Raw genomic sequence first — 17,198 nt, forward strand, 5'->3', positions numbered from 1 at the left:
GTACCCAGGATGTGTGTCCTGTCTAGTGGTTGGCTGGCAGGGACAGCCCAGCAGCCCACCCGGTGGATGAGGAGCCCCACTGGCTCTGTAGAGATGCCCAGGGTCAGAGAGTGTCATGTGAGCCCAGCCTGAAGGATGGGAGAGGCTGCGTGTGCAGACAGCATGCAAGGGCACTGTGGGCAGAGCAGGGCGAGACTTGGCTACTGGGCAGGAGGAAGTCTTCATGGCCTGAGTGGGGTGGGGGCAACAAGGCAGGAGGTCGGGGCAGTCTCACATGTAGGCCCTGGAGCCACAAGGGGTTGGAGTTTTATTCTAAGCATCATGGAAAGTGCTGGAAGAAGTTGATGGCCTGATTCCTGTGTTTGAAAGGTCCCTCTGTTTCTCACTCATGAAAAGAGGTGATGGTGACCAGTGTGGCGTGTGGGACTAAACTTGGAGTGGTTTGGAGGTAAAGACATCGGCCTGTTTGACAAGAGCAGAAGTGAGGATGTCCCCACATTGATGGCCCGGACATTGGATGGATGGCAGTGATGCCTGAATCTGAACCAGGAGACAGGAGCCACACCAGCAATTGTGAAAATGTTAACGAGTGAAAGGGAAGAAGATACTGCAAGGGGTGGAAGCAAGAATATGGAAAAGGCAAATGGGAAACTGGCCCAGGAGGTGCCCCCAAAGGTGGTGTTTTGGGACTGGCTTGGCTGTGTCCTTGAGCCCAACCACCGGGCTGAGCACCTGGGAGACGTGAGTGACTCGTGGCTGCAGCTTCAGGAGTGACCAAGCTGCCATCGTGCTTGGCTGTGACAGGACGGCTGTGAATGCATGACAGTGGCCATGAGGCCCCCAGTGTCCTGGACACTCGCAGGGAAATGATGTGAGCTCAGGTCTGCGTTCAGCTCCACTGCACCCTCAAGAGGCCCTCCTGTCTCATAGTCTTGGGGCTCAAATAGAATTTGATCATGTGGGTTGCAGGATTAGGCTGTCAGTTGAATTCACATCTTTGCCAATTTTCTCATGTGCAAGTTAGAGCAAAGTTTGGAAAGGAAGTCCCAGGAGACAAGGGAAAGCCCAGCCCCTCTGGAGATGCAGGCAGGCTGCAGCCACAGTCCACTGGGCTGGGGAGCTGCCCAGGGCACCAGGCGGGTGTGCAGGAAACCTGGGACGCAGAGGAGCTCACCGAGCACAAACCCCTGAGCCTGAGGGGTCAGGAGAGGGCACGCTGGAGCCCAGGGGAACCCCCTTCCCCCATCGTCCCTGCAGTGCCTGCCTAGGATGGTACCAGCCGGTGATGGGATACGTTTCAGGGTCTGGCTCCCAAAGCACAGAGCTGGGCGAGAAGGGTGGATTTGGGGCTGAGAGGTGGTAAACTGGTAACTGACTGGGGCCCTTCCTGAGATGGAGTGGCCTGGAAGGGATCATGGAGTCCTGCCCTGGCCACAAAGCTCCCCACAGCATGCTCCCTGACGTGCTGGTAAAATAACGCTGTGTTCAGGTACCACCACCTCCCAGGCCCTGGTCCAGTGGCTGGCTGCTCCCGGGATGTTGTGTCCACACAGCTGCCGGCCGGTGCCTGGGCTGCTGCGTTTGACAGTCTGCACTGGAGCCTGTTTGCAGAGGCCACTGTGACCCAGCCACAGCTTTGTCTCGTCTCCCCAGGGGGATGTCTGTCCATTCTCATGGAGCCCTTTGGGGCTCCCCCTGGGCAGCCACAGCCTGAATTCTGTAGAGCTGCTCTGGAAGAAATACAGGGGACCCAGAAGAACCCCCATGGCGTCCATACCTCTTGGGCTGGCAACCAAGGGATCACAGCGCCCTGCACTGTCCTCAGGGCCTCGCTGACTCTCACCACCCGACTCAGAGACGAGGAGGCCTCCCAACCAGGGGGTGGCAGAGACCCCACCTTCTTCCAGAGAGCCCCATAAAACTTCGTCCCCACCTCCACCCCACATGCCCTGCCCCCAGAGGCTGTGCGGGTGCCTCCAGGGCTATCCTGGGTTCCCCCTCTCTGCCTCCCTTGCAGGTCTCAGCTCAGCTGCCCACCCCACTGGCGTCCACCAGGGGGCAGCCCAGCCCTGCCGGCCGCTGTCCCATCGAGGGCTGCTCCAGTGCAGCGCTGCGCTCTGGGCTGAATGTCAGATGGAAAAGGTAGAGCACCAGGGGGTGGCAGCCCCATCCCCACCCCTCCACCCCTGGGCACTTTACAGGTGAACAAGAGTCCTTCTCCAGGATTTGAACTATCCACCTGTGTTCCCATTGCTTAGCAGTGCCCAGCCTCAGGGCCTCGTGCTCTGATGACCTGCCTTCCACCCGGGCCCTGAGCGCCTGAATGGTCAGGAAGTGCCACCTGCCCTCCCACCCCCCACCATGGTCACAGTCCCCACCAGGGGCAGACACCCAAGCCCTCAGGCCACCTTTGCCAAACGGCTTCCTGACACCGTGGACACAGGCCAGGCCTGCTCACTCAGGGTTGTGGGGTCAGGGCTGGTGGGAGGACAGGGCCGCATGGACGTGGGCTCCGGGTCTCAGTGCCCACCTCTGAACTGTAGGGCTGCCTGCTGGTCTGACCTCTGGGCATGGGGGTCACCCGGCAGAGGCAGACCCACCACAGGGAGCTGGCGCATCTCCCGTGAGGATGCAGCTGTCCCCAGGCTCTCACTAGGCAAACAGCTAGCTTTCTATTTTGTAATTTTATTGTAAATACATTTAACATAAAATTTATCATTTTAATTCAGTGCACAGCTCAGTGGCATTGGGCCCATTAACGTTGTTGGGCAGCCACCACCACCATCATCTCTAGGACTTTCTCCTCTTCCCAAACCGAAGCTCCACCCCCACCCTCCTGCTTTGTGTCTGTGTGACTCTGACTCCTCCAAGGACCTCAGAACAGGGATCACATAGGATTTGTCCCCGGGTTTGTCTCACTCAGCATCGTGTCCTAAGGTCCATCCACGTTGGAGCAGGCGTTAGCACTTCCTCCCTGTTTGAGACTGGGTCCTGCTCCATCGCACAGATGACCCTTCCACACTGTATCTGGCCGCTCGTCCATTGATGGACACGCAGCCTGTCCCCACCTTGGCATCTTCTGTGAGTGACGCTGCTGTGAGCCTGTCCTGCTCCAGACTCCCCTGAGAACAGTGTGCCTGCGGGGTCACATGGTGATTCTGTTTGTAACTTTTTGAGACTCCACACCATTTTCCATCCCCACCAGCAGCACCAGTGTTCCCATTCCCCCACGTGCTCTCAACACCTGTGTTTTCCGTTTTCTAAACAACCTGGGTGCCGGCAGTCAGCCCTACCAATAAGGTGATCGGGAGGTGAGCCTCGTCCACTGTAGCCATGGCCTCTGCTTGGCTGTCTGGCCTCTGCCGAACCCTCCTGGGGGACTCCCTGCGCTCACCTCTCTGGGGTACATCCTGAGGCCGGCCCCAGGTACAGCCGTTCCCCACTTGAAGCACATGCTCATTATCTAGGGATGTATGAGATGCCTCGTGTGGTGGGTGGGGGTTCCTCCACCTTTTGACTTCCACCCTCAGAGTCTTTGCCCCAAATTGAGGCCCGGGCCTCCCCAGACTGCACCCTCCCCAGCACCCCGTTGCTCCAGAAAGCCATTCTGGGCTCCCCTCACCATAGACCCCGCAGTGTACTGCTCTTTATCTCTCCTGCAGTGATTTGATTTCCCAGAAGGCAAACGGTTTGTCTTCTGTGGGTGTTTTTGTGTCAGAGCCACAACCCCCCACCACCCCGAGTTCCCTGCCCCTGCCTCTCTTCCAGCAGCCCAGTCCATTCAGTGGGAAAACGTCCAGTGTGGAGAGCAGGAAGGCCCAGGAGAAGGGCAGCCAGAGCCCTGGTGTCACTGCACAAGGACCACCGCTGCCTTGTCCGCAGGGCCTCCTGAAGCCGAGCTTCTCAGGGAAGCTTTAAAAAAATTAGCTCTAGAAAAATCTTATCCCTGAAGATCGATGCAGTAAATCTGTTATAAAGTAAGAACAATGAATCCCAAACCCAAACTGACTCCACTGCCTTGTGGTGGGGCCAGGCACGCAGTCAGGCTGGATGGCCATAGTTTGCAGAAGCCAGGTCATCTGGTCCAACCTGGGGCCTGAGGGTGTGTCTGGCATGTGCCAGACTGTCTGTGCTGCTCCCCCGCCGAGGGAGATGGGGACACGCATGCCCAGCAGCGGCAAGCTCGTCACTCCTCCTGAGGATGTGGCGTGGGCTGTTGACCCCCAGGAGCACCAGGCAGCCCCTGGGAGAGTGGCGTCCTTGGGGCTGCCTCCGTGGAGTGCAGGGAACGATCGTTGGCCACGGAGGTGAGCGCATGCCCGGCAGGGGGGATGTAGGCTTGCTGTCCGCTGAGGCTCGGCCTTGGGTGCACGTGGATCGTTCCTACCTGTGCAACAGTAGCACATGGTTCCGCCAGCCTCCGTCCATCCCCGGGGCACCTCCGTGCGCGTTGGCTGCGTTTCTCGTGTTGGCTTTCCTGGGGGAGGCCTGCTGGTCGGTGCACCTGCTCACTGCAACAGAGCAGGTGGTGGCCTTGTGCGCGTCCTCACCTGCTTCTCACCTGTGCATCCGCAGGAATGCCAGGGTCCTGAGTGCGCAGCCAGAGGTCAGTCTAGGAATGGAGGCCCTGACCCCAGGAGCACCATGAGAGGTATCGGCCAGTTGTAGCATCGCCAGCGGAGGGGCCTGGGCTGCCAGAGTGGAACCCGCACCACCCTGCATGCCGGGTGAGGAGGGTAGACACAGACGGACCCGCAGAGGCAGCTTGTTTATGCAGCAGCAGAACTTGTCATACTTTGAAACCCGAGTAAACGAGTAAACCGAGTAAACGTTTGGCCAGGATCATGGTGGCCAAAGGTGATGCCTTAGGAAAGTGAGGGGTCTTGTGTCTGCTGAGACTGACAGTGGTGGCAGGGCCACCAGCACTGGCCTGTGTGGTCACTGTGGCCCCAGCACATCACCTCAAAATCTGGAGACCCTGGCCCCTGCAGTCGCAAGCTCAGGCAGGTGACTTGGGCCATGCCCCTGCCTGATCTGGGAGCCAAGGCCTCAGGAAAGCCCCCACCTGCTCCAGGAGTGAGTTTGGTGACAGTGGGGGCCGCCCCCTCCAGACTGCAGATGCCACTGAGGCAGGTGTTGCAGAGCTGGGCCCTGGCCCTGCTGGTGTGTCATCAAGACCCCAGTGTCCTGGGGAGACCTGAAGGTGAAGAAGAGACCAAGGAGGAGCCAGGAGGGTGGCCTTCTGACCAGGGCAGAGATTCAGAGTGTGCCTGGGAGTGCCGACAACGCAAGAGGGGACAACACAGCCACAAAAGCAATTCTAGGAAAACCACCAGCACTTTCCCCGGGAAGGAAAAATAGCGTCAGTTAACGAGAAAATGGAAGGCTTTCTTATCTCTCCTTGCTTGAACTATGGTGTTGGAGAAGACTCTTGACAGTCTTGGACTGCAAGGAGATCAAACCAGTCCATCCTAAAGGAAATCAGTCCTGAATGTTCATTGTAAGGACTGATGCTTAAGCTGAAACTCCCAATACTTTGGCCACCTGATGTGAAGAACTGACTTATTTGAAAAGACCTTGATGCTGGGAAAGATTGAAGGCAGGAGGAGAAGGGAACTCAACTCCTCAAGTAAAAGGCCAGGGAAGAAGTTATGAACACGTACATCCCCATCCTGCAGCTGCGAGGCCCTGGGCCCCCCAGCAACCGTCTGCCACCGGCATGGCTCACTTACCCCTGGCGACCATCTCCTGTGTCCCCTGCCCCTCCTGTGTCCTAACGGGGGCCCCATGCCCTTCTGGCTCTGTGTGTGTTATGGAAGAACTGTGTGTGGCCGTCATCCTCACTTCCTCCCTGCCCCTCGCTAGCACGCACAGGTCCTCACCTAGACCGGGGGCAGTGGGGGCTGGCCTCCTCTGTAAGACGGGTTAACCCATGTTTGTTCCTGCTTGGGAGCATGTCGGCTGACTGAGAAAGGGCAGAATTTTCAAAGGCGTGATTTATAACTGATTAGATTCCACACTGTTGCATTAGTTACATCGCTGGGGTCTATCTGTCCCGAGTGAGTTCTTTGTCGAAGCCTAAGCTGGTGGGAAAGGAGAGGGGCCCAGATTCCAGGAGCATGATTAAATGGCTGGTCAAGGGTCGGGAAGGACCCTGGTGGCAATTAGACAGCGAGCACTGGACAGAGACCTCCCAGGGAGTTGATCCTGCTGACACCCGGTGGGGGGCTCCTGGTCTGATGGGCAGGTTCACAGCCCATCCGCTTGGCAGTCTGTGTGCCCCCGGCCGCCCTCCAAGGTGCTGCGTGCTGGATTTGATTGCATCTGCTTCTGGCTGAGCCCAAGGTTCTGCCTTCATACTTTTGAAAACCCACATCTCATCTCAGACCCCGCCCCCCTCCCCGACATAGTTGAGTGGCCCTGGGTCCATAGCACTGTCAGAGTGTCGGCATGTGCGCATTCCTGCCCTGGTTGTCTCAGGAGGCCTCTAGGGAAGTGTGATCCCTGCCACCAGGAAGCTTGTGTCCTGACCAAACACAGGCCATGGCCACGATGCGGAGGGAAAGGAGGGGCCAACCGGCACAGAACTTGGCCTCCCATGGAAGTAAGGTTTGGGATCACGTGATGGAGACCCTCGGAGGGGAGGCCCAGGCGGTCACGTGGGGGAAGGGCCATGCACACCGAGCTCCCTTCCTCCAGCTTTCCGTGACTGGACTCCCGGCCTCCCACCTGCCCCTGGACATCCTCTGCATGTGGCCCAGCTCCAGAGGCCTGGCGTCCAGCCCAGCGGGGCAGGGGAAGGGGAGGTGACCCCAGCACCACTGCGTGGGATGAGGATGAGGCCCACAGCCACCCGGGCAGACAGCACTCACCCCGGCGCAAAGTGAGCGCAGCCCCTGCCACGGAAACGTGGAGGCGAAGGGCAGTGCGGCCTCACAGGAGGGCTTTGTCTGTGAAGGCGGCCACCCTTCCCGGGGCCATAGGCCAGACTGCATCCCGTTAGACCATCTGCTGATGCCCAAGCCTGGGGCCTGAGCCAGGGTGGCTTCTGTTCCCCAGCGCGGAGCCGCAGAAGAAGGCGTGGACGTCAAAGCAGAAGGGCTGAGGGGGTGGGGCGAGGACAACTAGTTCACTTTGGCTCGTGAGAGGTCTGCGTCTCACCAGCCGGGGTCCTGCTTCCTAAGTGTGAGCTGGTGACTTGTCAGGTCTGGGGACGGTGTCCTGAGCAAGGGAAGCAGAGCGTCCCAGTGACTTCTTCGCCCACAAGCGTCACCGCCAACCCTAGCCAACAGACTGCTGGGGCTCGAGCAGGGGAAAGGTCTGGTGCCCACATTAACCTGCCCCACATACCTGGGGGGCCACCCTGCAATCCCAGGGCTATCCCCACCCCAACTCAGGGGACAGCAGCCCAGCTCAGGCACACACATGCCAGCACATGGCATGACGCAATGATGCACGCAGATGCACGACACAGAAGCCTGCGTGCATGCACATGTGTGCACAGGAGTCCTTCCTAGGAGCAGGCATCAAGCCCAGCAGATGCTGCTCAGAGGCCATGCCATTTCCAGGGATGGTCAGCGGGCAACTCTGGGGCTCCCCACCTCTAGCCTGGATGACAGCAGGGGCCCCCATGCTAGCTGTGGTCCCCACCTGCTATGATACCTAAGGCATCGCCCCCACTTTAGCCTGGTCAGCTGCCTGCAGATATGAGCTGCATCTTAAGGGACGCGATACAATGACTGTCAGGTCATCGAGCCGGCCCTGAGCTTTCTGGGAATGTGGCCCCCCAGTCACTATCTGGCTGGCTTTGCCATCTGGGTGTGGGGGCTGAAGGGATGAGCTGCTCCTCAGCTCCAGGAGAGCCAGGCCTCTGCCCACCTTCCACCCAGCTGGCTGCCCGGCTCCTGAAGCTGACCTGCTGGGCGCCACAGTTGCCCGACATCCCACCTGGAGGGCAAGCCATGGCCATGCCCTTCCCGTCAACTCACAATGAGATTGCAGTGGCCGCGTGCTTGGAACAGCCTTGGAACCTCCTCCCCCAAGTCAGAGGGCATCTGAGCTCTTTAGGGCTGCAGCCTTCAGGGGCCGTTCCCACCTACTGGTCCCTCCCTAGGGCCAAGAGTGCCTGCTGCAGGGCCCAGCTGCTGGGTGGCCTTGGGGCCTCAGAGGGCAGACCACGAAAGTGGGAGCCCAGTCAGCTTCTGCACCAAACATGCCTTGGGCTGATTCTTCTTCTAACAGGAGCAATTCATAGTCAGTAAAACACCATTAAGATCTCAACTTTCCATGAAAATAATCTTCCTGCTATTTTCCATCCTACTTCCACTCTGTCGTGTGTATTGGTTACAAAGCAGGCTTGTTACAGGGGCAGCAGGGCCGCGGTGTGCATGAGCCGGCATTGCCCAGGTGGGCTGTGCGGGTTCACGCTGAGCTTTTAATTGGCCCTTTCATCATCAAGGAATGAGCCAGAGCGCTCGGCTCCACCACCCCACAGGCCTCCCGTGATCCTCTGCACAATTGCAGCGTCTTTGTACTAAAAGCGTTTTGTGCTGTAAAGTATTTGGAGCCGTATTTTGTTTGCATTTTGCATTCAGGCCATTGTCCCTAAACTCCCAATTCACAGGGGAGTAGTGCACTGTGTGGAGCAAATTGGGTCCCCCTCAGCTTGTTTCCCCAGGGGCCCCTGAAACCTGGAGGGCAAAGTGTCCTCAGGGCCCAGCCCGCCTGAGCCCACGGTTCTCTCTGCAGGGACAGTGGCACAGTGGCGTGTTCAGTGGACAGGGCAGCATGGCCCACTGCTCCGGGGTCATCTACCGAGGGATATGGATCAACGGTCACCCCATGGGTAGGTACCCTGGCTTTGCTGCTGGCCTCACGGGGTCCTCCCAAGGGTCACATCTGGGTCAGGCCATGTCCTCTCCTGGTTGGCGCTGGGCAGCTTCATGGGAGGAATGGACCGGCGGGCTGGGATGAAGAGGGATCTACAATCCCCTTTTGAGAAATCCATGCTCTGTGTGGTCTTACCGGGTTTAAGACATGCAGAGGCCCCTGGACTCTGGAGCCACGTGGTCCTGCAAGCAGGCCTCCCAGTCACAGGGTCTGCCAGTCTTGGACTCTCCCAGCCTCAGGGCTCTGGGTGCCTGGCCCCCTGCCTGGTCTCCGTCCTGCCCCTACCCTGAGCTCTCTGCACTGCACGTGACCTCAGGTGGCCTGTGGCCTTCCAGGTCCTCTGCTGGGGCCTTCCCCCACCCTGAATTGCCCCTTGGGCATGTGTGGGGACCTTCTGTTAGCCTCCAGGACAAGGGCACCACAGGACCTTGGTACCAGATCCATGGGTGCAGCTGCTGACTCAGAGCTGCAAGTAGGCCCCTGGCCAGGCCAGCTTCCAGGCAGGTGGTCGCAGCCTCATCCAGCACATGTCAGATCATGGACTCAGACACAATGAAAGCAGGGCCCGGGTCAGAACGGTGGGCAGGAGGCCGTGTGCACTGGACACCGCTGAGTGGTCACTTGCACTCAGCGGTCACCTCTGCCCTGCCCTCCCCCAGCACCATCAGGTGGGTTCAGAGCTGACCCTCAGGATAGGGTTCATGGCATCCATGAAAACCCCAGCCCTGATGGCCATGCCATCCACACCCCCCTCATCCGGGTGCCCCAGGGATGGGGCTGAGCACCTGCTTAGGGCATGTGGGGTGCCGATGCAGACCCGGAGTCCCCAACCCAGCCCCCATACACACATCTGTGTGCTCTGTTCTCTGCAGCACAAGCCACGAGGATCGCAATTTTGGGTCCAGAGGTGATGGACACAGCTCAAGGGTCTTCCCTCGTGTTGACCGTTCAGCTGCAGCAGGACAACGGGGAAGTGGCCACAAGTAAGTATCTCCAGGAAGACAGCGAGCTCTTCAGAAAGACGAGCAACTGTCAGCTCGGGAGACAAGATGCCACAGTTGTCTCCTAGCATCGGGACTCTGCCCAGGTGCCCCCCGTTTTTGAGTTCTTGCTGCTGGGGCCCTGGCAAAAAGGGTGGCAGGGTGCGAGCCTCCAGCTGGTGGGAGGCAGCCAGCCATATGGGGCCTGCGTGTGCATGTGAGCACGAGGGCTCTTTGTGTGCCTCCATGTGAACACGTGGGCTCTGTGCATGCCTGTGTGTGTATGAGTGCATGTGCTCCACGCATGCCTCCGTGTGTGTGTGTGTGTGAGCATGTGGGCTGTGTGTGCCTCCGTGTATGTGTGTGAGCATGTGGGCTGTGTGCCTCCACGTGTGTGTATGTGAGCATGTGGACTCTGTGTGCTCTGTATGTGAGCACATGTGCATGTGTGTGTGAGCATATGCACGTGTGTATGCCTGTGTGTGTGCACGTGGGCAGCCCTCCCTGGTGCTCACTCAGAGTCAGCGGACAGGGAGGTTGCAAGAGGGCAGGGCCAGCCGTTCAGCCTGCCAAGAGGAGGGCTTCTCTTGCTCCTCCTGGGGTAACCAAGGTGGACAGACGCCCATCCATCCAGGCTGCATTTAGATGCTTGGTCTGCCCTCCAGCCAAGCAAAGGGACCACCAGGCTTCTCACCCCATGAGCAGAGCAGACCCCAGGGGGCAGAGGGACAGGGCAGGACTACCAGGGATAATCACTACTGGTTCACCTCGGGTCTGCGGCTCTGTGAGGAAGCATGGTGTGTAGCATAAATCAAGTATATTTAGTCACAATTGGTTTATTTTAACAACTTCATCACAGTGTCACATACCGTAAAACTCATCTATATTCGGTGAGCCAACGATTCGTAGTAAACTTGCAGAGTTGGGCAAGCATCACCACACCCATTCTGCTTTGGAGCATTTCCTTCTGCCCAGAGAGACCCTTGGCTCCCACCCCATGCCTACCCTCCACCCTGGGCACCACCAATGTCCGTTCCCAGAAGCTGCTCGTGGATGGGATCCAGCCTGTGGCCGTGCTCTGCCCCTCAGCCCACCCACGCAGCCCTGCTCGCCCCTCCGTGGGCCGCACACTTGTGGGCCTGCGTCCCCAGGGGCCGGTCCCGTCCTGGGTGCTTGGCTGCAGGGGACATCTGTGCGCAGGGCCTGGTGTAAACATGGCTCACTTCTCTCAGGCACACATTCATAAGTGGGCTTGCTGGGTCATGTGGCAGGTTGGCATTTGCATTTCTAAGGAAACACCCAAATGGTTTTCTGAAGTGGCAGTACCATTTTACAATCCCGTCAGCAACATATGAGGTTCTGATTTCTCCCCATCCTCGCCAGGGAGTGGCCATCCTCAGGGTGTCCAGTGGCACCTCCTCACGGTTTTGATCTGTGTTAACCCAAAACTAATGATGTTGAACAGCTCTTCATGTGTGTACTGGCCATTTGTACATCTTCACAGAAAAGTGTTTATTCATGTATCTCACCCAGTTTTTTAAAAAATTAAGTGGTTCGTCTTTTTACTTGTATACAAGTTCTGTGTGTGTTCTGGATATGAGTCCTTTCTCATGTGTATCTTTGCAGATATTTTCTTTCAGTGTGACCTGTTTGTTGTTGTTGTTGTTGAGTTGCTCAGCCTTGTCCCACTCTTTGTGATCCCATGGACTGCAGCACACCGGGCTCCCCCGTCCTCCACTATCTCCCAGAGTTTGCTCAAATTCATGTCCATTGAGTCGGTGATGCCATCCAACCATCTCATCCTCTGCTGCCCTCTTCTTCTTTGGTTAATGTTGTCTTTTAATGTTCAAAGTTTTAAAAGTTCTTTTTTTTTTTTTGCCATACAGCCTGTGGGATCTTACTTAGTTCCCTGACCAGGGGTCAAATCTGTACCCCCTACAGTGGAAGCGCAGAGTCCTAACCACTGTACTGCCAGAGAAGTCCTCAAAGTTGGAAATTCTGATGAAGCCCAGTTTGTCAGTTTCTTCTTTTATCGACTACGGTCTTAGTCATGCATCTGAGGATTCTTAACCCAAGTTTACAGAGATTTTCCTCCTCTTTTCTTTTACAACTTTGGCTCAAGTTAATTTTCATGGATCAGATAAAGGTCTGAATTCATCTTTTCTCACGTGGATTCCAGCTGTCCCAGTGCCATGTATTGAAAAGACTGTTCTTTCCCCACAGAATTGCCTGGGCACCTTGGTCAGAGGTGACTTGACTGTAAGTGTAAAGGTTTACACGTGGATGGATGTCAGTTCCACTCCATCGATCAATATGTCTGTCCTTATACCATAGCCTTCCAGTAAGCTTTCAAAGCTTACTGGGCTTCCCCAGAGGCTAAGTGGTTAAAAAAAAATCTGCCTGCCAGTGCAGGAGACACAAGATCGATCCCTGGGTCAGGAAGATCCCTTGGAGAAGGGAATGGCTACCCACTCCAGTATTCTTGCCTGGGAAATCCCATGGACAGAAGAGCCCGGTGAGCCACAGTCCATAAGGTCGCAGAGTCAGACACACCTGAGCATCTGAGCGAGCACACAGCACGTGCTTTGAAACTGGAGATTCCTCCAGCCTTTACTTCTGTTTCAGAATTGTTTTGGATATTCTGGGACCTTCGTATTTCTGTATGACTATTCTGGGATCAACTTGTCAATTTTTGCCCCCAAAAAGGGAAAAAAACAAGCCTGCCTTCTTTGGGATTCTGTCAGGGATGGGTTGAAAAAGCTGGGAGAAGCTGACTCTTCTGATTGGCCTTGAAATATCTCTTCATCTATTTATCTTCAGGTTCATCAATGTTAGTATTTTTCAGTGTGCAAGTCTCACTCTTTTGTTAAACTTACTAATAAATGATTAATAATTTGCATAGGAACCTGGATTGTTTGGTCCATGAATCAAGGTAAATTGGAGTGGTAAATCAAGTGGTCAACACCTTAGGAATCCATGAACTAAAATGTATGGGAATTTAATTCAGATGAGCGTTTATATCTACTACTGTGAGCAAGAATCCCTTGGAAGAAATGGAGTAGCACTCACAGTCAAAAGTCTGAAATGCAGTACTTGGGTACAGCCCCCAAAACAACAGAATCATCTTGGTTCATTCCCAAGGCAAACCATTCAACATTATAGTAATCCAAGTCTATGCTCCAGCCACTAATGCTGAAGAAGCTGAAGTTGAACGGTTCTGTGATGACCTACAAGACCTTCTAGAACTAACACCAAGAAAAAGATGTCCTTTTCATCATAGGGGACTGGAATGCAAAAGTAGGAAGTCAAGAGATACCTGGAGTAACAGGCAAGTTTGGCCTTGGAGTACAAAATGAATCAGGGCAAAGGCTAACAGAGTTTTGTCAAGAAAACACACTGGTCATAGCAAACACTCTTTTCTACCAACATAAGAGACAGCTCTACACATGGATATCACCAGATGGTAAATACCAAAATCGGATTGATTATGTTCTTTGCAGCTGAAGATGGAGAAGCTCTGTAGTCAGCAAAAAACAAGTTTGAGCAAACCCAGGAGATGGTGAAGGGGAAGCCTAGCGTGCTACAGTCCATGCGGTTTCAGAGTCAGATACTACTTAGCAACTGAACAACAACAAAATTTATCATTATTCAATTATAGTTATTGATACATTTGTTATTTCCTTTTATGTTATTACAAATGGAATTGTTATCTTCGCTTCAGAAATTGCAAGACTACAGCTGATTTATGTATGTTTTATAACCTTGCTGGGCTTGTTTGTTCTAACTAACTTTCTGAGGATTTCTTAGGATTTTCTGTACAAAGGATCATGTCATCTACAAATAAATACAATTTGCTTTTCTTCCTTTTCGTTCCCACCAGCAGTGGCTGAGGGCTTCCGTCGCTCCACCTCCTCACCAGCACCAGTTACTCTGTTTTTCTGGTTGTAGTTGTCCTGGTGTCTCACTGTGGTTTTGACTTGCATTTCCCTAACAAGTAATGATGTGTGCAGCATCTTTTTATGCACTTGCTGGCCATCTGTAGATCTTCTCTGGAGAAAAATCTATACAGATCCTTTGCCCGTTAAAACTCTGGGCAACTTGTCTTTTTATTCTGAGTAATCTAGAATTCTTTATATATTCTGGATATGAGCGCCATATCAGATATCTGATTTGCAGATATTTTTTCCTGTTTTATGGGTTGTCATGCAGTTTCTTGACTGTTTACTTTGAACACAAAAGTTTAAATTTTGATGAAGTTCAGTTTATTTTTATTTCTCTTGTTGTTTGTACTTTTGGTGTCGTATCTAAGAAGACTGCCTAACTGAGTCATGAAGTTTTATTCCTCTGTTTTCTTCTAAGGATTTTATATTTTAAGCTCTTACATTTAGCCTAATGTCTATTTGGAGTTAACCTTGGTATGTGGTGTGAGGCAGGGGTCCAGCTTCATCCTCTTTTGCAAGTGGATGTCCAGTTGTCCCAGCTTCGTTTGTTAAAAAACTATTCTTTCCTCTCTTCCCCCCTTGAATTACCTGGGCATTCAGTTTGCTACATTTTGTTTCAAATATTTGCATGTCTGTTCATAAGGAAATTGGTCTTGATTTTTTTTTTCGTTGTGTTGTCTTTGTCCAGTTTTGGTATCAGGATATTGCCAACCTCATAAAGTAAGTTGGGGAAATTCCCTCCTCTTTAATTTCCTGGAAGAGTTTGTGTCGAATTAGTATTGTTTCTTAAATGTTTGTAGAATTCAATACGAAGCCCACCTGGGCCTGGAGATTTCTCTGTGGGAAGATTTTTAACTACTAATCCCATTTCCCTTGCATATAAGCCTATTTAGGTTATCTGTTTGTTCTTGAGTGAGCTTTGGTGTTTTGTGTCTTCCAAGTTGTCCGATTTCTTGAATGTTCATGACATTCCCTTGCTCCCTGCTTAATGAACTGATATCACCTCTCTTGTTCCTAATATGGATTACGGATGTCTTCTTTTTTTTTTCCTGAATAGTATAGTGAGACATTATCTGTTTCATTGATAAACAGCCTACTTTTGGTTTCATTCGTTTCTCTATTGTCTGCTTTTTATTTCATTAATTCCTCTTTCTATCTTATTACTTCCTTGCTTCTGCTTAGTTTGGGTTGAATTTTATTTTCTTTTTTCACTTGTTAAGGTGGAATTGTTTCCAAGGTTCTTTCATACTTTTCTTTTCTAATATAGAAGTTTGTTGCTATAAATTTACCCCTTAGTACTACTTTAACTGAATCCTGCAAATTTTGATGTGGTATGCTTTCATTTTCATTCAATTTGAAATACGTTCTGATTTCCCTTTTGATTCCTTTTAGACCCAAGAGTTATTTAGAAGTGTGTTGTTTCACTTCCAAATATTTGAAGATTTTCCAGAGATCTTTCTGTTACTGATTCTAACTTAATTCTATGTGGTTAGAGTCATACCTTGTATCTTAAATTCACTTAAATTTTTGAGACTTGTATTACGGCTCAAAATATGGTCTGTTTTGGGAAATGTTTGGAGTGCACTTTGAGAAGAGTGTGGATTCTCTTCTTGAGTGGAATTGGATAGGATATTCTATAAATGTCAATCAAGTAAATTGTGTTGATGTTTTTGTTGAGTTTGCTATATCCTTACTGATTTTATGTTTATTTGTTCCATCAGTTATTGACAGTGGTATATTGAAATCTCTGATTATGCTTGTGTTTCTATTTATTTCTGCTTTCGTTTCTATCAATTTTAGCTTCATGTATTTTGAAACTCTGTTATTAGGGGCATAAACATTTAGTATTTTTATGTCAATTAATTGACCATATCATTGTGAAATTATCTCCTTTATGCATGCTGATAATCTATGCTCTGACACCTACTTTTGTTGATATTAATGCAGTCACTCAGTGTTCTTTTAACTGGTATCAGCATCGTCATCCATGCTTTTACCTTTAACCTATTCACGTCCTTATAGTTTAAATATATTATTTTGTAGGCAGCATATACCTAGGTCCTGCTTTTTTATCCATCTCTCTTTTAACTAAATGGTTTACACCATTCACATTTAATATAATTTTTAATACAGTAGGTTCAAGCTTACCATTTTACAATTTCTTCCTTATTTTCCCTGGCTGGTTTTTTTCCCTTATATTCTATTCCTTTCTTTTTTGGATTAATTGAGTTTTTTTTTTTAATTCTATTTTATCTCCTCTTCTGGATTATTGATTATAACTCTTTTCTGTGTCATTTTAGGGGATACTTTAAGGTTTACTTAAAGATGTAAATATACATCTTTAAATTATCAGTCTAACTCCAAGTGCTATCATACTCCATCATCGACAGTATAAGAGCTTTACAGTTTATACTTCCTGTCTACAATACAATCTTTATGCTCTTGTTTCAGTACGTTTTACATTCATGTGTCTAATCAGCTTTATAACCTGTAGGTCATTTTTGTTTCAACAGTTGTTTATCTTTGGGGAGTAGCTGACAGACAGAAAAGGAAGTGCCATCTGCCTCCAGATGCCATTTCTGGCCCCCACTGCTTCCTGTAGACACAGGTTTCCATTGCTGCCATTTCCCTTCTGCCCAAAGGACTTAACTTTTAACGTTTCTTGTCATGTACATCTGCTAGTGATAAGTTCTCTTGGCTCTCCTGCATCTTGGTTTTGTTCTCACATCAAGGATCCCGGCTCATCTTCCACTGCGCGTGGGGTTGCCTGTCTGCACTGGTTTCCCCGAGAAGCCTGCCTTCACGTCTCTAGCAAACGTCCTTTTCCTCTGGGCCGTGGGCAGCTTGGCTGAGGGTGGAGTGGAGCTGAGGGTCCAGGAATGCAAGGGTAGGGCAAGGTGAGCGTGGTTGCGGCCCCATCCGATGCCCTGCTCCTCACAAAGGCCCAGGGAGACAGGGGTCCGGGTCCTGCCGCTCCGCCCTAATGGCCCTCAGCAACTTCTCTCTCCTTCTGGAAGGTGAGGATGGCCGGGAGTTGGAGATCTCCGCGGGCGTCCGGTACGTGCAGCTCCCAGCCTACTCGGAGGTCAGCTTTTTCAGAGTAGACGACGGCTTGGGGCAGACGCCCATCCAGACCCCCTTGTGAGTAAAGGTGGCCCTGGGCAGCACCTGGGCAGGCATGGCAGGAGCGGTCCCTCCTTTACTCTGTGGGGGGTTGGCTGGGACTGTCCCTGCCCACGCCTCACACCAAGACATGTGGGGTCACCACACGCTGATCTGGCGAAGGCGAAGCCGAGGCCCCTTCTGACGGTGGTAGTGGAGCAAGGAAGGGGTCCTGGGCCAAGGGCAGCGAGGCAGGGAGGCCGAGTGAGACACCGCCCCTTCCCTG

The 17,198-nt window shown here is 52.5% G+C and overlaps 1 protein-coding gene across 7 annotated transcripts in view; it reads left to right on the top strand.

Annotated features, from left to right (window-relative positions):
* MORN1 (MORN repeat containing 1) overlaps positions 1-17,198 on the top strand; it is a 49,302-nt gene that overhangs the window by 4,684 nt on the left and 27,420 nt on the right. For all 7 annotated transcript variants that reach the window (XR_009490869.1, XM_015475188.3, XM_010813423.4 and 4 more), the window contains 3 exons: positions 8,749-8,845; positions 9,762-9,872; positions 16,828-16,951. Coding sequence is in view for 6 of the 7 variants with exons in the window: in XM_015475188.3 (XP_015330674.1) it covers positions 8,749-8,845; positions 9,762-9,872; positions 16,828-16,951 (332 nt within the window). In the remaining variant the exon portion in view is untranslated. The remainder of the gene's footprint in view (positions 1-8,748; positions 8,846-9,761; positions 9,873-16,827; positions 16,952-17,198) is intronic.

This window comes from Bos taurus, chromosome 16 (genome assembly GCF_002263795.3).
Source record: "Bos taurus isolate L1 Dominette 01449 registration number 42190680 breed Hereford chromosome 16, ARS-UCD2.0, whole genome shotgun sequence".
Taxonomy (NCBI): domain Eukaryota; kingdom Metazoa; phylum Chordata; class Mammalia; order Artiodactyla; family Bovidae; genus Bos; species Bos taurus.